The following is a 26,601-nucleotide window of genomic DNA, read 5'->3' as shown; positions in this document are numbered from 1 at the left end:
CGTTAAATTTGTCCTAATCCGTTTAGACAAGAAATTCTTATAAAATTTGAATTCTGACATGTAATGAACATACAATTTAGAAATCAATAGATAGCAGTCTTAGAACGGCTGTTAGTAGTGAATTTTGAACTATAATGCACAAGAAAATCAATTTTCAAGGATATTAATAAATCAAAAAGTTACTTATGTATTTATAGATCATGATCAAAATTTTGGTTTTCACACAATTTAAAAAAAAACGTAAAACGTAATTTCATTGTTGATATAGGTTCTATTTTTTATTCTGTATATTTATATACAAAATAAAATTTGTAATATTAAAGAAATTGACATATAGCAATATCCCAGTAAGGATTGTTATATCGTGAGTGTTTGAAAAAAAATATGAGCAAAATAAATTAGTTTAGCAATCACGAACTGCAATGGGATACATTTTTTCCATTAGATCACGGGGTCTTAATTTTCCTGATTTTAAAACTTTTCAATTAGTAGTCAAAGGAGTTACAACACCTATCATCGAAACAAGCACATCATTCTCGCGCATCTTCCATTGCTTGTCATTAAATTAAATATGTCACTGGGTTTTCATCCGAAGTTGCCGTCAAGTTTTTATTTCGATCTCTTTGTTTTTTTATGGTTTTCCCTCACGTGTGTAGATAATTTAGATTTCTTGTCAAAAACCCTTTCACATTCTTTGCATCGGTACTTTGGGTTAGCCACTTCCGCACAGTGCTGCATCAAAGCATCCTTCGTTGCAAAAAACTTCCTACAGTGTTTCTGGCAAATGTATTCTTGGACTTTCGAATGCTGCTTTCCCAAGTGCCTCTTCAAATTATCTACTGATATAAATTTCGTATTGCACTCTTCGCATTTATATTTCAATCTTTGATTCCATGCAATGTGCTTTTCAGCGTGCTTCGCCAAATAACTCTGGTATACAAAACACTTTTGACACTTTTCGCATTTGAATTTTTTTTCTTTTGTATGCATAGCGGTAGTGTGAGCACGCAAGTATTTTTCACTACTGAAAGTTTTTTTACATTTGACGCAATCGTAACTTTTTTCTTTTAAATGCACGACATCTTTGTGCCTTTTCAAGTCATCTATTGTGTTGAAATTCTTGTCGCAATATTCGCACGCAAGATTTATGATTATTTCATTAACCGTCGCGTGGTTGTTGGACAAGACATTTTTGGGAAGATAGGCTTCTATGTGGTCCTTGTTCGGGTAATTTTTCATCGTTAGATGGACTTTCCTTGTGTGAACAACCCAATCTAGCTCTTTATAGAAATCCTTTCCACACCCATCACACGTCCATATATCGAAATGAACTAATTTTAAGTGTTTTTCCATTTCTGTTGCACTTGAAAAATTTCGATGACAACCTAACCGACAAGTTAATGTACCTGAATGAATTTCTAAGTGACATCCCAGTTCTCTCTCACTTGAAAAGACTCGAGGACAACTTTTGCATGGATACTTTCTTGAATCTGCCATTCTAAAAATCTCACGACTTTACGCTATAAAATTATACCGTCTATCGATCCGTACTACTCTTTCTCTACTGTTGTCCTTTCAAATCTCATGAATACCTCGAGCTCATACGTTTGCCAGCCGTTGAAATTTTGTTTACAACGGAACAAATTGAACGAGTCATCGTGTCAAGCGAATGGATTGGAATTTATTTGAACTTAATTTTTGGCGCTAGTAAAATCCGTAATTTAGGCATTTTTTTGGAGTCGGTTTTTTCATGCAATCATAATTTTCAAGTAAAAAGTAAAGAATGGCATCTTTGACACAGTAGCTTATGGATTGTGTGTTGTGCTTCTTAAGTTTTTCTATAATGCCACTCTTGTCTTCTAATCTTTGCTTTTCCAAAGCTGACATAGTGAAATTTCCTCGACTTTTCACTTCAAAATCTATCTACCTATAGTACTATTCCGCGACTGTAGTCCTTGCTTCTAATCTCTGAAATTTTATTTATCGAATGGAATTTATGTTAATTAATCAAAAAAATTTCGCTATAAATTAAAAATCATTTTCTCAATTTCTTTATTTCGTTCTTCGTTTTTTTAGCCAAGCTATAAAGCATTCCGGTCTGCTTGTCCGAGCAATCCTTCCAAACGGTGCACTCCCGATCCAACGCGTCCGGCAGAACGTTCTCCACCAGTCTTGCGTACTTCTCCAACGGACAGAATTGACCACAGCTCGGAATCGTCAGGGTGATCAGCTCTTCCGACGGGCCCGTCCAATACAGCATCTATGAAAAAAAAAGTAATAATAATAATCACATCCATTTTACTCATGACGATATCGCCGAACTACGTATATAAACGATTTTTCTTTCTACCTTCACGAACGACTCGTTTCGCGAATTGCTGTACTTCTCCACGAGGACGGCCGAGGCGAAATCCGCCAGCGCCGGCGCCGTCGTGATTCTGTGCGCCCTCAGAATGTGCGCCACGTTCACGTCGTGCGCGCTGTACAAAAATATCTTTCTCTCCTTGTCGTTGCCCAGCATGTTGCTCAGCATCTTCTCTATCGTCGGGCCGGCCGTCATTCTCACCAAGGACGGCGTGTGTATCATCGCTTGATAAGTTATGTTGGTCAGCTCCTCCAGCGAATCGATCACCGGTGCGGACCATTCGGGCAAGGGCAGTCCCATGCTCATCTGTAATCGACGTTATCGATGACGATGACATCAAGATCGAGTTGCTGTTGAAATTATATACTCACGATGGCTTTGAGGTGATTGTGCAGGAAGAACATTGACATCAGTGGCTTTTCCCAATTGGCGTCGGTTTTATTCTTCACGTAATTAAACTCGCGCTCGTACTTCTTGTAATGCGCCTTTAATTCGGGCGAATTTAACGCCTCGTCGAAGTGTCGATCGAATCTACGCAGGAATTTAAAAAGTCGTTGTACAATAATTTCAAGCAAAATAAATACATTGACAAAGAGCTTCCTCATAAAATAATTATTGCTCTTCGATAACACTGATTTTTGCTGCTCTTCTTTTAAAATCACTATTCATATGTTTCAACCACTTACACCACTTTAACTTTGTAAAAATTGAAAAAAAATCCTAATGAGTGACAAAATATTACACGAACGAAAATGAAAATTTTTCGGGCATCATCCTCAACCCAATCGAAAAAAATGCAGTTCATTTCAATAACATCCACACAGACAGACAGACAGACATCATTCACAAATTCGATCTAGTTTATGATGAATATTATATACTCGACACATGTGAGACACAACAATTGACAAAGGCCCATTTTAAACCCATCACAGAGCTTCCTCTACATGAGGAAGCAAAATTAACTTAACATACCTCTTACAGTGATTGGTCATCAAGAAATTTTTGCCCGACCTGTCGGACTGATACGGTATGGGCGACCAACCGATCGAGTCGCTCCAGGCCGTCGTCTTGCTGGGCGGATACAGCCCGGCCAGTACCAGCTGGAGGGTCATCTTGGTGCGATCGAGATCGGTGCTGTAGCCGTAGACGTCGCCGTGCTCGTACTCGCCGAGATGAGAGTCGTAACGTCGGCGCAGCATTTTGCCGAGCTTGTGGGCACGTTTCTTGCCAACCTGTATCAAGAATCAAGAATATGCAATCGACTGAGAATCGAGGATACTTTTTTTTCGTTGCGTATATTGTAATACGAACATTTGTTAATTGTCCATACTGTTTCGGCCCATAGTACTTGAGATTGTAGGGATCGAGCGGATAGATCTCCTCGGGGGTCGGGTAACGATCGCCGTGTCGGAAAAGCTGCGAAATTCTCACGTGTATTTAATTATTTTTATACGAATTGATTAAAAATGTTGAAAAACTCACGACTTGAACTAAATCTAGCTCGCACTCTTGATTATTGATCTTGATCCTGAACGCGTCGATGCCACCGCCGACACAAAGAATCAAACTCGAGATCGTAATTAACGAAACCATCGTCGTCGTCATGGCGGGGCGTGTCTCGCGCGACTGCGAACGCGACGAAATGAAGGATTTATTTTAATTTTCCTGAAGCCCGAAAAAGCGAGATAAAAAAATATATCAACGTTAATGATCGATAATTGCTTCGTATCGCGCATTATCGATGACCCGACTGATTCCGAAACGAAAATTGCCGCGACGGAATTGCGAGCTTTCGACGAAATTTCGATATACGCGTACGATAAGGCGAATCTCTTGTCGCGCAGCTGCACGTGACTTCCTAAATTTCCACGCGAGATTCGTACATGCGTTATCGTGTTAATAATAAAAAAAAAACAACAAGGACAGATTAAGATTTTCACAATACGATTCGTTTATTCATGCAAAAGAAAAGCACAGATGGCAACGTGTTTGTGAAAATTCATTCGATCATTTTCATTATATCGTCGTTCAGGCTGAGCCAGGCTCGACGCTGTCCGTGTCGAAGATCCGCTCGAGGTCCTTGGGCTCCAGGCCCTGGAACAGGCAGCGCATGTCCTCGTCCGTCGGCACGATCGGCGCCACGAGCTCCTCGTACCTCGACAACGGGCAGATCTCGGCGCAGCCCGGCATCTCGAGGCGCATCAGTTTCTTCGGCTCGCCGATCCACAACAGTAGCTGCGGGACAAAGAGACAAAGGTAATGAGCGTGAGTCATTTTTTTGGCATTAAAATTGAAGTACGCTGAGTTTTACGGCAGAAATTTTTTATGAAAATTACTGTTTTAAATACGGATTTCTTATTTTATTTCTTTGCACTCGAAAATTCAATTATAATTAAGTGCAGACTACATCACTAGGTGGCGAGTACCTCGTATTGGTAAAATCTGCAAGTGGCGAAGTCAACGTATTCCTTTAAGTACAGAGTGAAAAGTCTTGTTTGTTAGTCTTTTCATTTCCATTTCAGAACACTGACAATAACCTTATTAAATTCGAATCGATTATTATAATCAAATTGAAGTTTTATACATTTCTAATGTAGAAGATTAAAAATAAAGTATAAATTCATATAAAAAAATTAATATTACGTAATTCGAGTGCAATACCAAAATGTAACTTCAAGTAAATCACGATTTTCAATAATTCCATCGATCTCTTGGCAGTTGAAAATATATACATCGACGATACAACTCACTCTTTCAAAAAAAAAAAAATATCTCGAGCTCAAAATTAATCCTCACCCTGACGTATCTGTTATTCTCTCCGTCCTTCAGCTTCTCGATTATCACGGCACTGCCGTAATCCGGATACTGGCCGAGGGTCAAATTGTGCGCCGCCACCACGGCGTGCAGATTCTTGTCGTGCGACGCGTACATGTAGAGCTTGCGCCTGGCCAGACGCATGTTCTCCAAAAATTGGCGCACCAGAGTGCCGCCGTTCAATCGCTTGAGCTCCCGCGTCCACGACAACGTGGCCAGATAGAACTCGTTCGCGCGCTGGATCTTCTCGTAGATCTCGTCCGTGTACCAGTCGGGCAGGGCCAGCTGCAGATCCTTCTGGATCAGCAGGAAGTTGTAGGCGCAGATGATGTTCATGAAGGTGAAGTTCTCGTATCTGCTCTTCATGAGGTCGATCACGTCGGCGAATTCTCGGAGGGTGTCGCGCACCTCCGTCGTGTTGTAGAGCCGCTGCAGCGTCGTTATGAATCTGCGCGAGTCGAACGCGTTGAGCATAAAAAAATTTAAAAAAAAATAAAAAATTAAATATATTCTCTCGATCGTCGCTTACTTGGGACAGAATCGTGGCTTCATGAGAATGTCCAGCTGGCGGGGATTCGAGTTGACGGCGATGGGCATCCAGTCGAGGTCCGGATTCCAGATCTGCTGGCCCTTGGGCGGATAGAGGGACGCGAGGGCGAGCTCGAGCGAGGCCTTGGTGCGCGAGTAGTCCGAGCTGTAGGCGTAGACGTCCCTCGGTCTGTACTGATCGCCGAGAAAATCGTCGTATCTCCGGCGTAGCATCTGGCCGATTCGGTACTCCTGCTTCATGCCCACCTGCGTGACCAAAAAGGGTCGAATCGTCAATCGCGATTTGAATGTAATATAATTATGTGCAAAAATTTTTCAGACACTCACGTTAGTGAGTTGAGAGTAGCCCCAGGGTTGGTAGTAGGCCTCGCTATTGTTCGGTATGAGGATCGCCTCGCAGCCGATGGCCGTCCTCGCGCCGTGCCTGAACAGCTATACATGTAAGCAAACACAAAAATTATGTATGTTTTCTCAGATTTTGAATGTGAAAGTCTAAATAATAAAATTAAAAGTGAATTAGCTGATAAGTAATTTTTCAAAGTAAAAAATTGTCATTCTGTACTCGAATTCAAACATTACGATTGAGTTTACTTTAAAAAAAATGTATGCATGAAAATTCAATCATAATTAAAGCCAACATCCACCACTAGATGGCGAATGCCTTTATCTGCGTAAATCTGCAAGCGGTAAAGTTAAAATAATTGTATATAAGAGAACAGCACATTTTCGCAACAATATCTTTGATTACATGAGAATTGGGCTGTCATTAAAAAAATTTTCACTCACGACTTGAACCATCTCCAGTTGATAATCATCCTCGTCGAATTTCGCGACGTTCTCCAAGGGCGGCAAACCTTTGGCCTCGCCGAGGGCCCAGAAATTCGAGCAGAGCAGCAGCAGCAACAGCGGCGCAATCGTCATCGTGATTATTGCGAGGTTGTTCGAGAATTGACTGACGACAACGACGACTACCAAGAACGAGGAAGATCCGATGTCCGGCCCCCCCGAGACGCCACGTAAGAGTCAGTCGAGACTTTTATTTACCCATCAACGTTGCGACGGAGTGAGAGAGAGATGTGTTATTTGCAATAATCTAATCGCCAAGTAATAGCGGAGTCACGCTTAGTAATATAAAAAACACACTATTGCGTAAATTGTGTCAATTTGCACAGCGTTCGGACATGGCCGAAATATTTCGCCGTAATAAGTCAATAAAATAATTATTAATATTTACTGATCTCTATATCTCTAAAAAAAAAAAAAAACATTACAGCCTCGCCGAGTACAACGAGAGATAGCAGCAGCCTTACAATTATAAATCAGAGATCGTCGATTTCCGACGCGGATCATCGTCGCATCGCAACGCGCGACGACGCACCGATAAGACTACGAAAAATTTTTCTCCCCTTCGAGCGCACGAGCATGCACAAACGCGTTCGAGATAAACAATATCAATTGCCGAAAAAAATGAAATGAATTGTTTTTATGTACGAGCCGAGTTCATTGACGCAAATCCGTCCGCGCCGATCGATATATAATTCGACTTTTTAAAATAATAAATGATTAATTTTCGACACTCGAGCTATGCGTAACGATAATAATTATACACATCGTCGTCTCTGAGGGGATATAAGGCGCATCGATGACTTTGCCCGATATACGTATGTATAATAATACATGTATGTATAAATCGAATCGTAGAATCGTCCCTTTTCAACGCGGGACGGGCACAGGCACGTGTCTCGCGCTTCAAAAGTACACACCGCGGACAGGCGCAAATAGCAGCCCCGCGCGCGCTTAAGCCTGTTACGTCGGCTCTTGAAAAAAAGAAGAGAGAGACCGTATAATAGAGATTTCACGCCGCGGGCGCTTGGTTCTCACAGTCGGGGGTCGTTGTAGTGTATATGTAGCATATATACACAGTCTAGCCCACTGCACCCTGCCTTGACCCCCACACCCTTACGCACGTACGTACGTACAGCGGCGCTAAGTATCTGTTTATAGTCCGCGGGGATCAATTTGTTTGGCCGATTTATTTATTGGTCGTCGTCGTCGTCGTCGTGGGTACATAAGGCAAATTGGCCACGGCTCTTCTTCTTCCGACGTTACGTGCATTTTTTTCCTTTACACACGTATATTATGTAATGCGCGGTTGGGAAAGGCAAATATGCGCGTGTTATACGTATACGGCACGCGGCCGGCGGTACATAAACTGCGAGCTGCTAACCGGACAGCTCTGATTGTTACGGCGCTTTAAAGAGACACGCCACGATTTGTTTTTCCTTTTTTTTCTCCTGCGGATCTTTATATATTTTTCGAGTGGATTTTTTTTAAGCGGGAAGGGTTGAATATAAGTATGTTTTACTCGTGACGATCTCGATGACGAAAAGTCGATCGCGCGAGTAAACCCCCCCGCGAGATATCGAGTTATAAACATACGTATACGCTCGTGTAATGAAACAACAACAACAACAAAACAAAAACAAAAACAATCGCAATTTCTCGATATCGTGCAGAAATCATCGCTACGTACACACGGACGTCGCATCGTCACGTGTAGACAATATCATACATTTATCATCGCGTTTATGAGTGGGTATGTGCGTTAGGCACGCGGCTGCTGCCAGCGACAATCGTCCCACGTGTTGGCTAATTTCATGCCTCGGCTCATCATCATCGTCTCCCTTATGTAAAAAAGAAAAGGTACTAGCACGCGCGCGCGATGACGAAAATTCAACTCTGCACTACTCGCGGCTATATATATACATAATAAAGTAGCTACTTATAAGCCAAGATACTCTCCCAAGAGTATTTGTCGACCGTACGGGACGGGACACGCACGAGGGGTGGGTTATTATAGAATCTCTGAATATTCAAATGAGCCACACACGCTCGTGTGTACGTATACAATATACATACATAATACCACAAGTAGCGATATATATGCGAAAGGTAGGCTATACACATATGCCTGCACCCTTGTATTTATATGGGTACGGGAACACACACACACACGAGCTTCTGTGGGCGCCTGTGTCAGCGAGGTGTTGACACAGTTAATTGGAGGCACGCCGTCGACTGTGACGATTCGCTCACTCGCTACGCTAGTACGCCAATTATGTAATAAAAAAAAAAAAAACGAAACGATTTTTTTTCTTCGGCTTTTTTCCGCGGATCGTAATCGCGTGCGTCTTTCGAAGCGTGATTTTATTGATTCTCGTTTTTATACCGTGCGAGCATGCGGCTGCGCCTGTGCGGAAGTGCAAACAGGAAAAAAAACAGTTACCTGCAAATATTTGATTTAGGAAAGGCGTATATAGGTAGCTGCACGTGTATCCGAGTATTTAGATATATACAGCCGAATTATAGCAATTGTAAAATTTTCACACAGTCCCCCACCCTCGTGTATTATGCTATTATCAATCTATATATACGCGCATGCCTGCCCTAACTTTAATTCATCCCGATGACGATGATTTGCATACGATCGCTTGTCCGGCGCTTATTATTATTTGCGGCCTCGGAATTAGCTCTATCTCTATCTCTCTCTCTCGTTCTTATTCTATGCACTCGTCATAATCCATCCCTGCCACTGCTGCTGCTACTGTCGTGCGGTCGTCAGCACAATACACGATTGTGCCGCAATAGAAAAATTATTCGCGCTCGATTGACTCTCTATTGCCGCATGTACATTTGCGGGACACACATTAAGCGTGTGATTCGAGGCATTTGTTTAATTGAGCGAAATTATACGCGCGAACCGAGAATCGTATAAACCAAGGCGCTATATCATTATCGAGTCGAGTGATGATTTATTATAAATATTTTTGTACTTTCCACGAACGAATTCACGAACATTTTTTTCCGTTCTAACTAGCGCAATGCTAAATTTTCCATTATTTGGTAATTCCGCTCTTGTGCCGTATCAAAAGTAACGATCGCTCGTTTTATTAACTCGACTTGCAAAATTTTTCCCCTATTTATGTGCGCGCCTCGCTCGAATCGGATTTATCGTTTAACTAATAAAATTCAACAATTTTATTATATACTCCATGGACGAGCGAAACGCATTAAAACTAATATTACGAGCGCGCGGACAAATGAAATCCTCCGTCGGCGGGGACAAAAGCCCCAACAGCAGCATCGTCTCGTCAACAACGACGATATAATTATTCAACGCGCAGCGACGTAAACCCACCCACGCGTCCACCAATGGCGAAGCGAAGCCCGTCGGGCGAGCAGCCATTGGCTCGGCCGCGAGAGGGTAGCCAACCCCTCTACCGATGTCGCGCGCGCACCACCCCCTTGGCTGCTGCAAAAAAGGGGTTGCCACCGCTAACGGAGGGGCTGGTTCATCGCGTATATAAAGTCTCGAGACGTCCGGGCGAGGAGCTTCATTGACCGACGAGACTCGCGGCTAAAGGTCGTCTTCTCCGTGCGTCGCTTTGTGTATCATTACATGTTCGTCTCGTGAAAGTGAGAGCGCCGATGCGCTGCCGACAGTGCGTGGGTGGCTGACATTGTGCTTTCATTTCGTATTTTTAGTGATAGCGTTTTCTCTACGAGTGAGTTGGAATCGAGGTGATTGTTTTATTTTTTGGCCGTTGTTGTTAAAACCATCTCAAAAGTTGCATAATGGCCACGCACTCGATTTACGATTACGACGACGGCATCGTCGTCAGCGGCGGCGGCGGTCAGAGGCTTCAGAGGCACAGGCTCGGCGGCATGAAGTGCGCCGATTCCGCCGTGGCTTGTACGAGGTACATACGTGATATTTTTTTCATTCAGAGCTCAAAAATGTAATTCACACGTTTTACGGATGATTGATTTCTTAATTTCAGATTAATTAATTTGCATATAATATCACTCGTCTTTACAAACATATCTATTTTAAAATACTTATGATAATAATACGGATTACTTTGCTATACCGATGAGGAAATCTTATAAAAAGAACTCAAAAATGTTTATCCTGTCTTGTCAGTTAAGTATTATCTCGCAGAATGAAAATAAATATCGAGGGATGATAATCCGCGAAAATCGTATACGTAGTATGTCGCGTAATAGAGATCACAATCGCAATCGAATATAAAGTTTATGAAGAATACATACACGTACAGACGTACATACATCTCGAGAATCCATAAATCAATGAAAAGTTTGCTGTTTGCTTTGATAAAGATAAAGATAAAATAAATAAAAAAAATAGAAAAAACATCAAATATTTGCCCGCGCGCACATGTTCGAGAAATTTTTCTTTCTTTATCGTGCGTTAATCCCCTTTCTCGATTTCGATCACATCGATTCAGGTGAGAGAGAGCATCGCAAATTGTAATCGATGTTTATTTTTTGTAGCGCCCAATACTACATGGGCCCCGGCGGCGAGATGAGCGAGGAGGATCTCGTCGATCTGCCGTCGTGCGTCTACGCGAGTCGGCCGTCTCAACAGCAGCAGCAGCAGCAACAGCAACAACAGCAGCAGCATCAACAGCAACAACAGCATCAGCAGCAGCAAATTTCACATCAACAGCAACAACAGCAGCAGCAACAGCAGCAACACATGTCGCATCACGCGCTGGTGCAGCAACACACCCACTCGCCGCCTCTGCATTATCACCACGTCAATCAGATGGCCCAAGCGCAAAACGGTAAATCTCTTTTTTAATCTATATATTAATTTTTATACGAACAATGTAGCGATTGTCTCGGTGTCGCAGATCACACGGAAAACGACATGAACGGCATGGAGGAGAGCTACTATCCGAACGGCAGCCCGTACAGAATTCAGCGTCACGCGGCCAACATACGCGAGCGCAAACGCATGCTTAGGTGAGCTGCTACATAATAACATCAATAAATAAAAAAAAAAAATTTTAAACACAACGACAAATCGAACTAAAAGTCCCGCTCTGTGTCTCTCTTTGGACTCCTGCAGCAGTATCAACTCGGCCTTCGACGAGCTGAGGGTGCACGTGCCGACCTTCCCCTACGAGAAGCGACTGTCCAAGATCGACACCCTGAGGCTGGCCATCGCCTACATAGCCCTGCTGCGCGAGGCCCTCGCGACGGATCTCGATCCGTTGACCTACATCGAGCGCTGCCTCAAGGGCGAGCTGAACGGCGAGCGGGCCGAGTGGAACACGAGCGACTTGACGGCCAGATTGTCTTGGATCAATTGGGCGAATCTGGGCGTGAATCCGAATCGACGCTCGGTGCTCACGTCGTTGGCACTGACGTCCGACAATATGAATTGAAAAGGAGAAAAAGAGTCGTAACGGATCTTGTAAATATGTATTTATCGAATGCCAAAGATTTTTGACGATAGGGATAGAGTAATAACGATAATATTATATATTTAAAGAAATGGGCAAAAAAAAATACAAATATTTTGACTCTTCGCCTGCTAGTAATCTCAGTCTTGTAATAAGTGCAATAATAACACAGCGAAGAAAAAGAAAAACATTGTAAATGCGTTGATTTATATATCCAAGTTATACACCAACACACATTCGATGTAGAGTGAGAGAGAGAATGAGAAAGAGAAAAATAAGAGATTAAAACAATCGACAATGTGAGTTTACGTACACAACAATTTCGGATCCTGCCTTGTATTAATTCTTTTTCGATTAATCAACAGTTCAAATCGTGTCTGACCTTGATCTTTTCCAGAATTTCGTTTCTACTTATACATTTATTTTCATTTTACCACTTACAGATTTACAGATACACGGGTGCTCGCCATCTGGCGGCGATGTCTGTGGCTTTAATTTTGATCGAATTTCTATGCATTTTTTTGGTGTACAATTAACGCGATATATAACTAAAACATTAACTTTAAATCAAAACGCATGAATTTAAGTATAAAATTAAATATTATTTTATAATTAATTTTCGCGCATTAAGAATAACATACACCATCGAATTTTCATGAATTTTTTTGGTGTCGGTTAACGCGAAAAAATTCACTTAAATTAAAATTCAGTATCCGTGATTTCGTTTCGCGATCAACTGAGCGGATACTTGAGCGAGAATATGTCCTCGCGCATCACCAGCCACTCGGTGGAGGGCTTCGGCTCGCCGGGCGGCGGATACCTCACCAGGTCGCAAAAGATGTCGAGCGAGTAGCAGTACCTCACCTCGGCCGTGGGCAGCAGCGGCTCGACCAGACGCCTGTAGTCCTCCAGAGGACACTCGTAGCCGCAGTCCGGCATTTTCAGGGGTCGCAGCTCCTCGGTCATGCCGTCGTAGTACATCATCTGTACAGCAAAAAAAAAAAAAAATCAATGGTTCGATCCTCGAATCCGAACAATTGAATCGAAATTATTTGTTTACGCGTACCCTCAGGTAGACGCGCTCGTCGTCGTTGCCGCGCAGCTTCTCGATTATGACGGCGCTGCCGTAGCTGCAGTCGTCGGGCACCCGATCGAACTCGTGCGCCCTGAGGAAGGTCGCCAGATTGATGTCGTGCCCGCTGTACAGATACATCTTTCGGGCCTCGTTCACTCCCCTCTCCTGCTCGTACACGTTGTTGAGAATCTCGTCGATGGTCGGACCCACGGCGATGCGTCTCATCTCCTCCGTGGCGACGAGAGCGTCGAACAGCATCGCCGCGATCTCTCGAAGCTGCTCCATGTGCTCGGCGGCGCACCAGTCGGGCAGGCCCAGGCCCATCTGCAGCGCCGAGTGGACGTTCGTGTAGAGGACGTAGGGCGTGAAGAGGCGTCGGGTCGTCAGACCGGTGACGTTGCGCAAATAGGCGTAGAACGACTCGTAGCGACGGAACTTGGCCCTCAGGTCGGGCGTGGCCTCGAGCTCGTCGAAGAGCTTGCGGAATCTCGGGCACTGGGTGACGATGCGCATGAAATCCAGCTGGCGCTCGACGTACTTGACCGGGACCGGGGTCCAGTAGAGCTCGTCGTAGCGGCGCCGAGAGTTGAGGCCGGCCAGTACGAGCTGGAGCGACATCTTGGTGCGCTCGTAGTCGGTGCTGCGAGCGAAGTACGAGTCGTAGCGGGTCACGGGCCCGAGAAGCTCGTCGTAGCGGCGGCGCAGCAGCAGGCCAAGTTGGTACTCCCGTCGCATTCCTTGCTGCAATTATTATTACGAGTATGATTCATAGACGAAGTAAATAAAGGAGAATAAAAATCGTCTAATTAATACTTTTATAAAAGTAAAATAAATAAGTTTTAGTAAGTTTTTTACAATGTACTACTTTCTTCATTGAACTTTGATGACCCGTGGTTAGATGCCAATGACTTATTGGAATTTATTAATTGAATGCTTAAAACTTTTATTCAAGAATTTGAATTTTTTACCATTAGAAAAGTATCAAACGTTAATTTCATGCTATTGATTGGTTGAAAGTATCAATTAATCATATCATACTTTGTCTGTGTAATAGCAGCTTGTTAGTAAGGTTTTTTATATGTAAGGTGTGTGTCCCTATTTTCAGTCAATAATTATATTTACAACTTAATTGTTCGAAAGACAATTTTTTCTTTAAATTGGCCGAATAAATCTAGCATCTTCAAAAGAAATATATTATTCAATTTCAGATACATCAAGTTCCAATCCTATATAAAAAATTAATTCAAAGTTGACCGAAAATATAGGGGCGTATACCTTATTTATAAATACTAAAAAATTTCTTTTTTTATCAAGTGAATAAACATAAGATTATAGGAAACAGTGGGTATAAATATCGATCGAAGATAACTCAAGGGTCAAAAAAAGCTCTAATTTACCTCGGTCAGCTGACCATAACCGGACCTTCGATAGATGTCGTCGTAAGGGTCGGTCTTGTAGACCTCGATCTGGCCGGCAGCTCGATCTCCGTGTCTGAATATCTGCGAGACATTTTAATAAGCATAAACATATTTAAATGCCAAAATTCGGAAGCTTCGTGTCGAATCGAGTACTCACCACTTGCACCTGCTCGATCTCGAAGTCCTGATCGGCGCGCAGGGCAACGATGAGAGCGGCCGCCCAGACGCAAACGACCACGGTAGGCGCGCGGCGACTCATTTTGCGATCGAAACCAAAAAAAAATAACGATTTTTCTTCTTGCTTCGAGGCCCGCGCTGCAAGCTCCGCTTTAGCGAACTGCGGGAATCACATCGTCGAACTCCACGACGACGCCGCCGCCGTCGCGCCTTGCACCGTTTTATATAAAAATATCGTTACCGCGCGGCTAAACGATCGGATTCGAGCAGCAGATAAAATATCTTTCTCTTCTTCTTCCTCGGTGTAGTGTGTACTCAACGATATATACATATATATACCGAAACGTATCTGCTTCACGCAGAGCTCTATTTGTTTAGGCTGAGGCAAAGATTATATATATGGATACGATGCATACGGCGCGCGGTGAAAATGACGCGCGACGTATATACAAATACGGAATTATATCGCGATTCGCTGCACTTGTGAAAATATCTATTTGTGCATCGATCGATCTTTGTACAGTTTACACTGTGCGATCGTAAAAATCGCAAAGAATTTGACTATTCGCAGTTTACTTTGTTTTCTCGCGGCGATGTTTGAGGCATTTCTCGATCGTAGCCGCGATAGCCGAATCTGTTTTTCTAGCTGCGTTTTTGCAGCTTTACGCGATCGAAAATCGCAAAAAAGAAATAAGTCCACGGAGCTTGAAAAGCTCCGAAGCTCGATATTTTGAAGACGATTGAGATTGAAATATTGGCAAGTCTTTTTCGGTAATTTATTTACAGGGTTTTTTTTAATGAAAATCGTCGTGTAAATCTATCTAAAATATTCAAGTACAAGCACTTTTTTTAAATTTGACTGACACGAGATATTAGCTTCATTTGAAATAAAGCTCAATAGGCAGGTATCTTCAAGTCAAAGCTATTCTTATCTTTAATGCCAGAAAATAACAAATATTTTACCCACGAAGTAAACGAAAAAGGCTCAATTAACAGTAAAGATAAAAAAGCACACTTTTGTAATGCTATAAAGGCAATAAAAAAAAAAAGTAAAATCCTTGAAACATATAATCAAAATTGTTTTAATTTTCAAGTCCTTGACGCAGTAAAAAATTGAAAATAGAATAAAATGTGATTCTTGCGGCAGCATGTTTAGTTTACAATATTCGGACAAATCATCAGATGTAACGTTTTAATAAACAACATAATATGAATTTTCTGGAAATACTTTCCGAATTGTCGAGTTATATAACACATGCTCATATTGTTGTTTGTTTGACGAACGAGGTAGCCAGTTCGTCGAGTATTTAGCATACGTTACGACGCTCCGGCGTAAACAGAGAAAATATCGCATCGATCGCAGCAAGTGATTTTCGCGAGAAAAGTTGAAATTATTTCATATCCTGATAGTTATTTTTCCTCGAGTGTATAGAACAATGTCCGACGACGCGAAAAGTTTGAACGAATTGGAAAAATTGCGCGCAAAGTTCAACTTGGACAATACAAAAGAGAGAGAAAAATTTCTCAATGAATTTTACAAACTAATCAAAAGTTGGCAAGGTCGACGACCAAATTTCCGGGACATTTTTCGGCCTGAAGATATCGATTGCATTCTCGAGGAGGGTGTTCGTTCTGACTACGATCCAGAGAAACTAATCGACTTACTTATCGATACCGGCTATAAAGACGAACCCGACGTGGATAAAGACGACAAGCCACTTTCGCGCCGTAGCACAGCTGTGCATGCAACTCAAGGCCGTTATCCAGGGTGGAAGCGGATAACCCGCAAGCTGTTTAAAATCTACGACAGATTCGACGTAAATTACACCGACGAATTCGGCGTAACGCATTTTCATTTAGCCTGCGAGTATGGTCTTGAGGAGATCGTTCAAAAATTCCTCGAGCTAGGCCAGGATCCCAATCTACAGAAGGGCCGTAGTGCATCGCCACTGAGCTTAGCCGTGAGTGCAGGTCACAAGGATGTGGCACTGATGCTTCTGAAAAATGGCGCCGATCCAAATCTGGTCGTTTACGAGGAATCGACCATTCTGCACTTTTTATGCGATGGATATTACGATGTTAAGCTGTTGAAGATGTTATTCGAGATCTGCGACGAATCGAATCGGCCATTGCAGATCGATGCTAAGGACAAGTTTGGTCGGACACCTCTTCAATGGGCCGTGGCGAGACTCTTGCCGAATATCGTCGATGTGCTCTTGGATCGTGGCGCTGATCTGTCCAGCTTCTTTTTCCCAGCTGTGAGTGACTTTGGCTACACTTACGAAAGTTTTATTCAGAATAATCATTCCAAATCGAGAAAAATATCTAGCGTTCTGTTGATCGCCGAACGTCTCGAGAAAAAGGGATACGAATTGGACCTGTACGACGCTCTCGCGATTATGCATTTTTTCGACAAGTACAAATTGTTCGATCAGTCGTCGATTTGGGTAAAATGTTCGAACCATGAAGAGTTCGAGAGTAGATTGAAAAATATAGAGATACGCCCGAGTCTGTCGCTCTACGAGCTATTTCGGATGAGATCCGACGAGGCTGCGAAACTAGTCACAATTGCGGACTACTTCACGTTGGCGGGCACGGGAAAATTGAGTGAGTTAATCTACGAATATAGACAAGTTTGTGACTTGCATCTGTGCGAGATAACGTTGAGAAGATTTTGTCGACGATGGGCACTGGATTCTTTTTTGGAGCTGACGCGTTACCGGCTGCCGATTGTCTGCTGTGATATAATCATCAGAAATCTAATAAACAAAGATTTGTTTCATATTTGTTTGGCGGCTGCAGGCCAGAACACGTGATGGCTCGTTAATTTTATTAATTTGGGAGAGCGGAGAAAACTAATTTTCAAAATTTCAATTCCGAACTATGAGTATTGCAATTGAGATAAAATGAAAGTTTATTGTCTATAATAATTTTGAATGTTTGATGTAAATCTGGAGATTCTCAACGATAATTTATATTAATAATTTTCATTCGATTAATTTATAAATCTTTAATTTTTCTTCATTTTTTACTTGTTTTTATTTTTTATTTTCATTTTATAATACTAAAACATTTCATAATACTAAAGATTATAATTCGATTTACTCGACTCGCGATTCTGACGTGAGTTCTTCATTGATATTCATCTATGCGGTCTTAAAGTCTTCAGAAAAGTACCCATACACACTTGAGCCGAGCAGAATTTGGAAAAAAAAGTTTGATTCTCTTCCCAGAACTTACATATGGCATTTAGTGTTGATAAAATTTTCACATTTTGAAGTTCATATAAAGTTGTATGCAATTTTTCCAAATTCTGCTCCGCTCACGTGGATGAGGTTACTTTTCTGAAGATTTTCACACCCCATAGATCAATATTGATGAAAAACTCACGTCAGAATCGCGTGGTCCTTGAATCCAATCACAATATTTAGTATTATCAAAAAGTAATGTAATTATTATTTCAGAGCTTCGGCAGGAGCTGTTTTAGGTCAATCAGTGATAGGATGAACATATTATACTATCACATGAAAAATGTCAACTATTTCGATTTATATAGCTGTTTTTAGCTGAACCTGAATTTAAGCTTCTAACACAGTTCGTTTTCCGTAGAAATTTGTACATTTATTGACTTTTTTTCAAATTTAATAATTTTTTTATACAATGAAATAACCCTTGAAATGACTCATGATCCTGTCAAAAATTAAATATTTCTAATTAGAGTTCCAAACATACTCTAAATTTTATACGATTATTATGAAGGGCCTAAGTCGCTTAATCAGACGAGTAAAAGAACACACGTACGCACAAATCATTGTGCACTGAATCAATAAGTTTCTCGAAGTGATTCTTTATTACAAATGTCTTTTGGTATGTATCACATGCATAATGCGATACTATTGCTATTCATTATCGATTCGAAGTAGGCGTTCAGATTAGACTTTTTTGAAAATGACCATTCGCAAATTTCACACGTACACGTCACACTCTGATACATAGTGGCAGATTATGGAGCTCGTCAACCACTGGAATTATTATTAAAAATTTTTTGATTTATCTGAGGATTTATTTACTGAATGTTACCGATAGTTATTTTGGAATACTAAGTTTTGGAAAAGTAGAAAAATTCCTCGAAGAAGTCGGTCGAAAAGTAAGAATTTCAAATGATTAATCGGTACTTTAATTTACCTTCAATTATTTAATTTTTACTCACAATTGTTAATTTTCAATACAGTCGGTAGAGTATAACACAATCAGTAAACGTTGAGACGGCTCGGTGTCAACAGAGCGGAAGATCATATCGACCGCAGCGAGTGATTTTCGCGGCGTAAGTTAAAAATATTCTCAAGTTAAAAATGATGTCCGAAAACACCCAACTCGACGAGCAATTTTTTTTGAGACTATTGAAAAACGGATATGCAGAGGCCGATTGGGAGAGCGAAGAAGGGCGAAGCAAATTTTTCTATGGAATACACGGTTTATTCTCACATTGGAGGGGCCAACTTCCGGCCGACCTCCGGGAGATATTTCTTCCCAATCGCTTCTCGGTCGATCGGCTTCTCACGGAGGCTTTGTACAATGGTGATCATCCGAAGGCTCTCGTCGACTTTGTGGTCAGTACCGGCTACAGGGACGAGCCCGAGCTGGATCGAGACGGCAATCCACTGTTGCGTCGCACCACTGCGCTGCACCTCACCTTCAAAAGTCGACACCCCCACAGGACGGAAGTGGCCCTTGAGCTCTTTAAAATTTACCGGGCGAACTACGTCGACGAGGACGGATTGACGCACTACCACGTGGCCCTGTGGTTCGGCTTCGACGAGGTCATCGAGAGATTCCGCCAACTGCAGCCCTCAGGGCCCGGCCGACTCGGGGGCGATCCTCTGCTGCATCGGGCTCTGGGGGACGAAAACACGGACCTGGTGGAGCGACTGCTCGGCCGATACGACGCCGATCCGAACGAGCTAGATGCCCAGCGGGGAGCGACTCCGCTGCTGAGTATCGTCTGGAGACAATTACCCTCGGCTTACGTCTTTGCCCGGCTGATATTCGAGGTCTGCTCCCGTCCCGACGTCAATCAGACCGTCCAAGTGGATGCCCGAGACTGGTCGGGTAACACGGCGTTGCACTGGGCCATGGACAGCGGCGACCCACGACTGATCGAGCTGCTGCTGAGACAGGGCGCCGATCCTAATTTAGCCAACGCAGAGGGATCGACTGCTCTGCACGTCGTTTGCCGGAGAGACGCAGACGATCGAGCGTCGGTGACGAGGTTCTTCGAGGTCTGCGGCGAAATCCAACGGGAGGTGCGGGTCGACGCTCGAGATCGGTGGGGCCGGACACCGCTGCAGTGGGCCGTGGCGAGACTCCTGCCCGAGGCAGTGGCTGTGCTCCTGGACAATGGCGCCGATTTGTCGCGATTCGTCTTTCCCACCGAGAGGCACTTGGCCGAGATTCCGCAGTCTCGCCTCTTGGCGAGTTGGCCCCGGGTCATCCTGCGCCTACAGGCCGGCGCCTTGGCCTGCCTCGAGCAGCTCGAGGGAAGAGGATACGAGCTGCAGAGGAGCGACGCCACGTCCGTCATGAGACTGATCGGCAGCCGCGAGATGTTCCAGAAGCCGATCGACGTCGAGGAGTTTTTCGAGGACTACGCCGAGTTCGAGATCGAGGCGAGACGCACCGAGGTACGCAGTGCGGGCCCGCGCCTGACGCTCCACGACCTGATCCATTTGCCGCCGGGAGAAGAGGCGACGAGTCGATTCGCCTACTCGGATTACGTCGATTTGGCCGAATCGAGAAGCGCCGAGTCATTCAGGGTTTGGCAGGTGCTGCCCGACGACGACTATAAAATTCGGGAGGCTTGCGAGGAGCACCTGAGCGAGGCCATGGCGAGAGGATTTTTCCGGCGGTGGGCACTCGAGGCTTTCTGGGAGCTCGTACGCCATAGGCTGCCTATCGAGTGCTGCCAGATTATCCTCCAGCATCTCATGAACGAACATTTGTATTACATTTGCTTGGCGGCTGCGGGTCGTGACTGGTAACGTACGTCGATCAAAGTGTTTTTTTTTCATTTCCGACGTCGTTAAAAATTGTATACTCTGCATATTACATATGTTTTATGTATATTATGTTACAAATGTGTTTTGTATATTTCAAAATTGTATAATATTTTGCGTATTAATCGAATAAATGAGTTTACATTTATGATAAATTTTAGACCCTTATTCAGACGCATAATCCCTGAAAACGCAACTCAACCGGTCAAAGTCAAAACACTCGGTCGCGTAAAAGTTAGATTTATTTAAAAAACCGCTACCGATTCATAGACAAAGAGCTTCATTATAAAAGGTGTTAATGTTGATTATGTATTTTATTATGTATGAGAAGTTGAGCGCGAACATTATTTTAAGCGCAATAAAAAGTAGTAGTTTACGTATAAGTATACCAACGTGAATTCAAACCACTTGGGAGTTTTTTTAATGAACATCAACGTAAACAGTCATGATTATACGCTCGTGAGATTGAGCATCATCGAATTTGTTCCCAAACTTTCTGAAAATTTTAATTGCAATAAGACAAAATATGATACATTGTGTACTGTTTTTTTTATTATTCTTTTTATTACCATTTCATAAGCAAAAGGAAAACTGCTGTCAATGCCTTGGCAAAGAGACGTTCCACCTTGAAGATCTACTTGACAATTGATGTTGCTAAATAACTTACTTATTGAGAAATCTGTGGAAGGGGTCAAAAACGAGCGAAGTTTAGGAATAATTTCTGCTTTAAGTTGCAATGGAGGATAAGTGTGTAGAGGGTGCTTCATAATAACCACAAAAATAATAATAGTTCAAAATGCTTTATTGTTTTTAACAAAATTAAATATTACATTACTGCCCTAGCATCACCCTTATAAAAATTTCCAATAGGATCCCGCGAAATTCCTATTGGAATCCTATAGGACTCCTGTAGGAATTTCGCGAGATCCTATAGGAAATTTTTATAAGGGCACACGTGCTCTGGGGTTTCTGTTTTCGCGGGATAGAATTGCATACTATTTTTCAAATTCTCTGGCCCGAAAATCTTCTCTTTGCGCATTTCCAGGCCACTGATATGAAAAAATATTTATACGAAAAACTTTGTAAAATTGCGCTAGAGTATTTCATTCAAAATCTGGACAAATATCACATTCCTAAGATTTTTAACGAGTGTGTACAGAATCTTTATAAGAATTGAGATTACCTTTCAATCTTTAAATTATTTTTGACTAGTTTCACATTCGAAAGATTTGCTACAAATATAAACTCCGATAACGTGAGTTTTGAGGCTAACTTTTTGTCCAAATGATTTATGATAAACCTCACATTCAAAGGGTTTGCTCTTATTATGGACTGTACTTATATGCCTCACTCACTCGCTTCGCTCGTGATGCTAATGTCGGGGCAAGCATCAAACTTCGAAGCTTAATTACAGAGTCATATGTTAAAGTCTAGTATGACTTGCTAGGCTCACAATGCTAAAAGTAAAGGAAAAAAATTCGCAGCACATATAACTGATTTCATGTAAAAGTCAATAATAACCATAACCGCTTAGTTTTTTGCACAATCAGACAGCAAATCAAGACCTCGATGCGAAAGAAAAAACAAATGCAAGTCTTTATATGCATTGAGATCTTGAATTCAATTTATATTTTGAATTTATTAGGATAATTTTATGAAAACTTTTGCGCGGGGATGGAAAAAAATACTATTTCTTACACGGGTGAAAAATGAAACACCCTCATACACGTGATATGACGCCTCGGCGCCATTATCACGTGCATGCGGAAGTTTCATTTCTTCCCCTTGTAAGAAAATCTACTAATTTCAACGTCTTGTTCGGAGCTAAGATGGGCCGAGCGAAAGATTTTGATAAAGATGTAATCGGTAATAACCATATTTTTTCTGTCAAAAAAAGCCAACGTTGGAAATCATTCAATTATTCAATTAAGGAGGTTCGATAGTAAACTTCATGTCTTTAGAAACGCCTGAAACTTTTTTATTTCAATCTTTGATAAGAAATGAATACACTGTTAAAATCTTAGATTGATCTACAATCTAGTTTTTGAGAAAAAAAAATCAAAAACGACGTCTTATACATGGGTCTTATGGGGAAAGTTACAACGATGTCACAAAAAAAGGAATGAAAATTCAGAGACAAATAAAATTTAAAAATCACTGCTCAATCTAAACAAAACAAATTGAAAATTGAAAAATTGAGAAAAAATAAATTTAAATAAAAAATCTAGAATTCTGAAATCAAATAAGTAAAAACTAGAAAAGTAAAAAAAAACAAATTTAAAACAAATTAAAAATTAAAAAAATTAAAACACACACACACACACACACACACACACACCAGCACAAGTTTCGATGTTTCACATCTGGTGCTTTACTGGTGATTACTTAACTCAATAAGAAGGAAAGATTTTAAGAGTAAGCACTCATTGATTATGCACCAGATGTGAAACATCGAAACTTGTGCTGGTATTTTCTGAATTTGTGTATGTGTGTGTTTTAATTTTTTTAATTTTTAATTTGTTATAAATTTGTTTTTTTTTACTTTTCTAGTTTTTACTTATTTGATTTCAGAATTCTAGATTTTTTATTTAAATTTATTTTTTCTCAATTTTTCAATTTTCAATTTGTTTTGTTTAGATTGAGCAGTGATTTTTAAATTTTATTTGTCTCTGAATTTTCATTCCTTTAATTAATAGATAAAGATGTTTCACATCTTGCAGCTGTTCTTAAACAGCTGATTTTTTTCTAATTTTTTCAATTTTTAATTTGTCGTTAATTTGTTTTTTTTTATTTAATTTTTTTCAAGTATCGAATTTCACGCTCTGGTAATTTACTGGGGAAATAGTGGAGACCAGCATAAGTAATACCGGGCAATATTATTTCTATATGCCATGATTGCTTCTTTCACTATATCTATACAGTTAACCAACGAAGCTTGAAAACTGGTATTCAGATTGAGCTTACCGACAATTAAACTTTATATAAATTGTATATTTCTATGATTCAAATCGAAAGATAAAATCATATTTATTTTTAGCCAAATATTTTTTTCTGACTTTTCAGTGGGTTTTTTGAATTATTTTATGAAAATTGTAGATGAAAATCCAAAGAAAAACCCAAAACGTTATAATTGTTAAACTCATCACTTTTTAATGCTCTCTTTTGAAGGAAGGGAGGAGGGCCTTACTCATTAGGCAAATGAAAACACTTTTTTTTCAATTTATTTATTTTAATAATATAATAATACATAAAAAAATCACGTCTTCAAATTAGTTTATCGTCAACAAACAAATATCAATCTTCGACCACCAGCCAAATGTAATATAAATCTTCATTCATTCGATAATCACTTTACATTACAAAATTGGTAATTTGTATAGTGCATCGATTTTAATCAAAAGCTGCTAATTGCCAGTCCAAAAAATAGCGTGCCCTTGGTATATTTTTGCACAGGTGCTCAGCGCAAATCTCCCAAAGACTTCTTCCCAATGGCCCAATGGGAAGCTTACCCCATTTTTTCGAACGCGCAAATTCCAAGTAGTCTGTTGACTTGAGTTGTCTTTGCGCTTCATCAGATGGCAACCGTATCAGGTCGTAAAGTGACAGATTCGGCTTCATCATTATTTTTTTCGCTCCTTCTGCGAATTCCTCGTCGTCGTACCAAGATTCTTGGACATTCGCTGACGTCTCGCTCGGTCCGTACTTGATCACTGCTGTAGTGTAGTAGATAAGAAAACTGGACTCATTAAATTGCAGTCCTCTGTTCTGAAGACGTTCTACGACGGCTATAATCCCAGACACTAATATCAATTTAAAGTTCTTCTTCCATTTGTGATACTCTGGCATAATTTCAGAGGGTATAATCAATCTGGAACAATCGGCACCATTATCCAAGAGTACGTCGACCAATCGTGGGTACAATTTTCCCACGGCCAATGTCAACGGTGTATTGCCAGAATGATCTGGCTTATCGACTTGTACTTGTAACGGCTTAATTTTAGCTTCCACTTCAAGACCTAATTGTTTGCTTGTGTTCAATAGTATTTTTGCCAAGTAGTCCGAGCGGTGTTTATGGCTATGAATGATTACATGCAGAGAAGTTAAGCCTCTCTGATTAGTTAAATTTGGATCTGCTCCATTTCTTAACAGCCATTTCATCATGCTTACGTTACCGCGCTGCGAAGCGTGGTGCAAAGGTGTGTTGCCCCATTGATCGGGTTTATCGACTTGCAGCGGCCGGCCGCTTGCCTCCAAAAGTATATTCGCCAATTTTTCCGAGTTGCTATCATTGAAATTGATAATGAAATGTAGAGGAGTCAAGCTTGTCTTATTGGCAGAGTTTGGACCGGCGCCACTTCTCAACAGTTCTTCGATTATCCATACGTTGCCACGTTGCAAAGCGTAATGTAGCAGTGTGTTGCCCGAACGATCTGGCTTATTGACTTCCACAGGACAGGCGCCATTTTTCAACAGCCATCTGATCATGTGTATGTTTCCGCGTTGCAGTGCGTAGTACAACGGTATGTTGCCCGATCGATCTGGCTCATCGACTTGTACCAGCCGATTTACTTCTTTGCTGGTATTCAAAAGTATATTCGCCAGGTCTGCGGAGTAGTCTTCATGGAAATTAATAATGATTCGTAGAGGAGTCAAGCCTTCCCTATTCGCCAAGTTCGGATCGGCGCCATTTCTCAACAGCAATCGGGCGATATCTTTTTTACCGCGCCGCAAAGCGTAGTGCAACGCAGTGTTATCGTACTCGTTCTGGGCATCGACTCGCACGAGCGACGTCTTTCCTTCTCGATATTTTCTCTCGTTGATTCGGAATAATATCTCTCCCAAGCAATAGTGCCCATACAGACTAATGAGGTGCAGAGGAGTCGATGCCTCCCCGTTGGAAAGATTCGGATCGGCGTCGTGTTCGAGCAGCAATCGGAACATCGTGAGGTTGCCGTAGAACAGAGCGAGATGCAATGGTGCCTCGCCCAAGTCGTTCAGGGCATCGACCCGCAAAGTTTGATTCAATTCGTCGTTAACGTCGAAGAACATTTTCACCAAGTCACTGTTACCGTGTCTCTTGTTTAAAATGTGCAAAGGTGTGAATCCCCATCGGTTGGCTAGATTTGGATCGGCGCCATTCCTCAGCAGGCGTTCAGCCACTTTTTTGTGTCCGTTCTCTAAAGCCAATTCGAGTGGCGAATCATCTGTTTCCGACACGGTATGAATGGGGTTTGGTTTGAACTCGAGAAATCTTTCAACGATCTCATCTAATCCAAATTTACACGCCACATGAAAGTGAGTGTAACCGTACTCGTCGATGTAATTCACGTCATAGCTATTGTACATTTTGAACAGCTCCTCGATGATAACATGGATGTCTTCGTAGTTGTTATTAGCCGCGCTATGTATAGGTGTGGTTCGATGCAGCCATGGCATACCTTCTTCATCGAGCTCAGGCTCGTCCATGTGTTCTGTCTTTATCACAAACTGGACGAATTCTTTGGCTCTCTCAAACGTCGTTTTATCCACTATAGAATGTATGGAATCATTGAGAAGACATTCTATTTCTTTGGGATCAAATAAGTTATCGAGTTCAGGAAGTGGACCTCTCCACTTATGGATCAGAAGTTCAATTCTAAAAAGAAACTCACGTCGCTCTTCGACACTCCAACCCATTCTTTTTCTCTCTTCCGTGAATATTTCTAAGCACTAGGTAGCACTGATATATACATACTGAACCATCTTCAAATAGAAAGTTACAAGAATTTCTAAGCTATTGAAGGCAAGAGTAGTGCCAGCTATATACATCAAAAGAGGAGTGGCGAGCGTTGTCCGAAATCGAAGATTCGTTCACAGCTGATTGCTTTCTCTCTCT

At 41.7% G+C, this 26,601-nt stretch overlaps 7 protein-coding genes across 9 annotated transcripts; 2 read left to right on the top strand and 5 right to left on the bottom strand.

Moving 5' to 3' along the window:
* Window positions 1-251: 251 nt before the first annotated feature.
* LOC111693236 (zinc finger protein 92-like) lies at window positions 252-1,583 on the bottom strand. Of its 2 annotated transcripts, none has more exons than XM_023457480.1 (2): window positions 774-1,583; window positions 252-711 (listed from the first exon to the last, which is right to left on the bottom strand). In XM_023457480.1, the coding sequence occupies exons 1-2, from the start codon at window positions 1,495-1,497 to the stop codon at window positions 686-688; spliced, it is 750 nt and encodes a 249-aa protein (XP_023313248.1). In that variant the 5' UTR covers window positions 1,498-1,583; the 3' UTR covers window positions 252-685. The 2 variants fall into 2 exon arrangements, with proteins under 2 accessions (XP_023313248.1, XP_023313249.1); XM_023457481.1 differs by having other exon boundaries at window positions 252-714; window positions 777-1,583.
* Window positions 1,584-1,691: 108 nt separating this feature from the next.
* Window positions 1,692-3,973, bottom strand: LOC106655409 (venom acid phosphatase Acph-1-like). The gene is made up of 6 exons (XM_014375785.2): window positions 3,851-3,973; window positions 3,680-3,784; window positions 3,341-3,600; window positions 2,737-2,896; window positions 2,351-2,671; window positions 1,692-2,260 (listed from the first exon to the last, which is right to left on the bottom strand). The coding sequence occupies exons 1-6, from the start codon at window positions 3,971-3,973 to the stop codon at window positions 2,036-2,038; spliced, it is 1,194 nt and encodes a 397-aa protein (XP_014231271.1). The 3' UTR covers window positions 1,692-2,035.
* A 393-nt stretch (window positions 3,974-4,366) lies between these two features.
* On the bottom strand, window positions 4,367-6,679 carry LOC106655452 (venom acid phosphatase Acph-1-like). The gene is made up of 5 exons (XM_014375843.2): window positions 6,518-6,679; window positions 6,059-6,163; window positions 5,712-5,977; window positions 5,165-5,630; window positions 4,367-4,603 (listed from the first exon to the last, which is right to left on the bottom strand). The coding sequence occupies exons 1-5, from the start codon at window positions 6,650-6,652 to the stop codon at window positions 4,397-4,399; spliced, it is 1,179 nt and encodes a 392-aa protein (XP_014231329.1). The 5' UTR covers window positions 6,653-6,679; the 3' UTR covers window positions 4,367-4,396.
* Window positions 6,680-10,147: 3,468 nt separating this feature from the next.
* On the top strand, window positions 10,148-12,256 carry LOC106655449 (TPR-containing protein DDB_G0280363-like). Of its 2 annotated transcripts, none has more exons than XM_023457477.1 (4): window positions 10,148-10,491; window positions 11,087-11,379; window positions 11,449-11,560; window positions 11,670-12,256. In XM_023457477.1, exons 1-4 carry the CDS (start codon window positions 10,367-10,369, stop codon window positions 11,983-11,985), a joined length of 846 nt encoding a protein of 281 aa, XP_023313245.1. In that variant the 5' UTR covers window positions 10,148-10,366; the 3' UTR covers window positions 11,986-12,256. The 2 variants fall into 2 exon arrangements, with proteins under 2 accessions (XP_023313245.1, XP_014231325.1); XM_014375839.2 differs by having other exon boundaries at window positions 11,667-12,256.
* A 479-nt stretch (window positions 12,257-12,735) lies between these two features.
* On the bottom strand, window positions 12,736-14,755 carry LOC106655410 (venom acid phosphatase Acph-1-like). The gene is made up of 4 exons (XM_014375786.1): window positions 14,654-14,755; window positions 14,476-14,577; window positions 13,070-13,819; window positions 12,736-12,987 (listed from the first exon to the last, which is right to left on the bottom strand). The coding sequence occupies exons 1-4, from the start codon at window positions 14,753-14,755 to the stop codon at window positions 12,736-12,738; spliced, it is 1,206 nt and encodes a 401-aa protein (XP_014231272.1).
* Window positions 14,756-18,913: 4,158 nt separating this feature from the next.
* Window positions 18,914-20,881, top strand: LOC106655411. The gene has a single exon (XM_023457476.1). The coding sequence runs from the start codon at window positions 19,026-19,028 to the stop codon at window positions 20,709-20,711; it is 1,686 nt and encodes a 561-aa protein (XP_023313244.1). The 5' UTR covers window positions 18,914-19,025; the 3' UTR covers window positions 20,712-20,881.
* Window positions 20,882-24,116: 3,235 nt separating this feature from the next.
* Window positions 24,117-26,402, bottom strand: LOC106657426 (ankyrin-1-like). The gene has a single exon (XM_014378959.2). It carries the CDS (start codon window positions 26,400-26,402, stop codon window positions 24,117-24,119), a length of 2,286 nt encoding a protein of 761 aa, XP_014234445.2.
* Between the last annotated feature and the right edge of the window lie 199 nt (window positions 26,403-26,601).

The sequence above is a fragment of the Trichogramma pretiosum genome, unplaced genomic scaffold, assembly GCF_000599845.2.
Source record: "Trichogramma pretiosum strain Unisexual culture from Peru unplaced genomic scaffold, Tpre_2.0 scaffold107, whole genome shotgun sequence".
Lineage (NCBI taxonomy): Eukaryota > Metazoa > Arthropoda > Insecta > Hymenoptera > Trichogrammatidae > Trichogramma > Trichogramma pretiosum.
Note: the sequence above shows the minus strand (reverse complement) of the source record. Positions and strands in the feature narration are given on the sequence as shown.

Excerpts from the sequence above, each read along its gene's own strand:
- LOC111693236 (XM_023457480.1), bottom strand. The coding sequence starts at position 1,497 with ATGGCAGATTCAAGAAAGTATCCATGCAAAAGTTGTCCTCGAGTCTTT. Across the intron at positions 712-773 it reads AGAATACATTTGCCAGAAAC|CCAAAGTACCGATGCAAAGA; the intron begins ACTGTAGGAAGT and ends GAAGTGGCTAAC.
- LOC106655409 (XM_014375785.2), bottom strand. The coding sequence starts at position 3,973 with ATGACGACGACGATGGTTTCGTTAATTACGATCTCGAGTTTGATTCTT. Across the intron at positions 3,785-3,850 it reads AGCTAGATTTAGTTCAAGTC|CTTTTCCGACACGGCGATCG; the intron begins GTGAGTTTTTCA and ends AGAATTTCGCAG. Across the intron at positions 3,601-3,679 it reads AGTATGGACAATTAACAAAT|GTTGGCAAGAAACGTGCCCA; the intron begins GTTCGTATTACA and ends TTCTTGATACAG.
- LOC106655452 (XM_014375843.2), bottom strand. The coding sequence starts at position 6,652 with ATGACGATTGCGCCGCTGTTGCTGCTGCTGCTCTGCTCGAATTTCTGG. Across the intron at positions 6,164-6,517 it reads AACTGGAGATGGTTCAAGTC|CTGTTCAGGCACGGCGCGAG; the intron begins GTGAGTGAAAAT and ends TTACATGTATAG. Across the intron at positions 5,631-5,711 it reads AAGCCACGATTCTGTCCCAA|ATTCATAACGACGCTGCAGC; the intron begins GTAAGCGACGAT and ends CGACTCGCGCAG.
- LOC106655449 (XM_014375839.2), top strand. The coding sequence starts at position 10,367 with ATGGCCACGCACTCGATTTACGATTACGACGACGGCATCGTCGTCAGC. Across the intron at positions 11,380-11,448 it reads GATGGCCCAAGCGCAAAACG|ATCACACGGAAAACGACATG; the intron begins GTAAATCTCTTT and ends TCGGTGTCGCAG. Across the intron at positions 11,561-11,666 it reads GAGCGCAAACGCATGCTTAG|CAGTATCAACTCGGCCTTCG; the intron begins GTGAGCTGCTAC and ends GGACTCCTGCAG.
- LOC106655410 (XM_014375786.1), bottom strand. The coding sequence starts at position 14,755 with ATGAGTCGCCGCGCGCCTACCGTGGTCGTTTGCGTCTGGGCGGCCGCT. Across the intron at positions 13,820-14,475 it reads GTTATGGTCAGCTGACCGAG|CAAGGAATGCGACGGGAGTA; the intron begins GTAAATTAGAGC and ends TAATAATTGCAG. Across the intron at positions 12,988-13,069 it reads ACGAGCGCGTCTACCTGAGG|ATGATGTACTACGACGGCAT; the intron begins GTACGCGTAAAC and ends TTTGCTGTACAG.
- LOC106655411 (XM_023457476.1), top strand. The coding sequence starts at position 19,026 with ATGATGTCCGAAAACACCCAACTCGACGAGCAATTTTTTTTGAGACTA.
- LOC106657426 (XM_014378959.2), bottom strand. The coding sequence starts at position 26,402 with ATGGGTTGGAGTGTCGAAGAGCGACGTGAGTTTCTTTTTAGAATTGAA.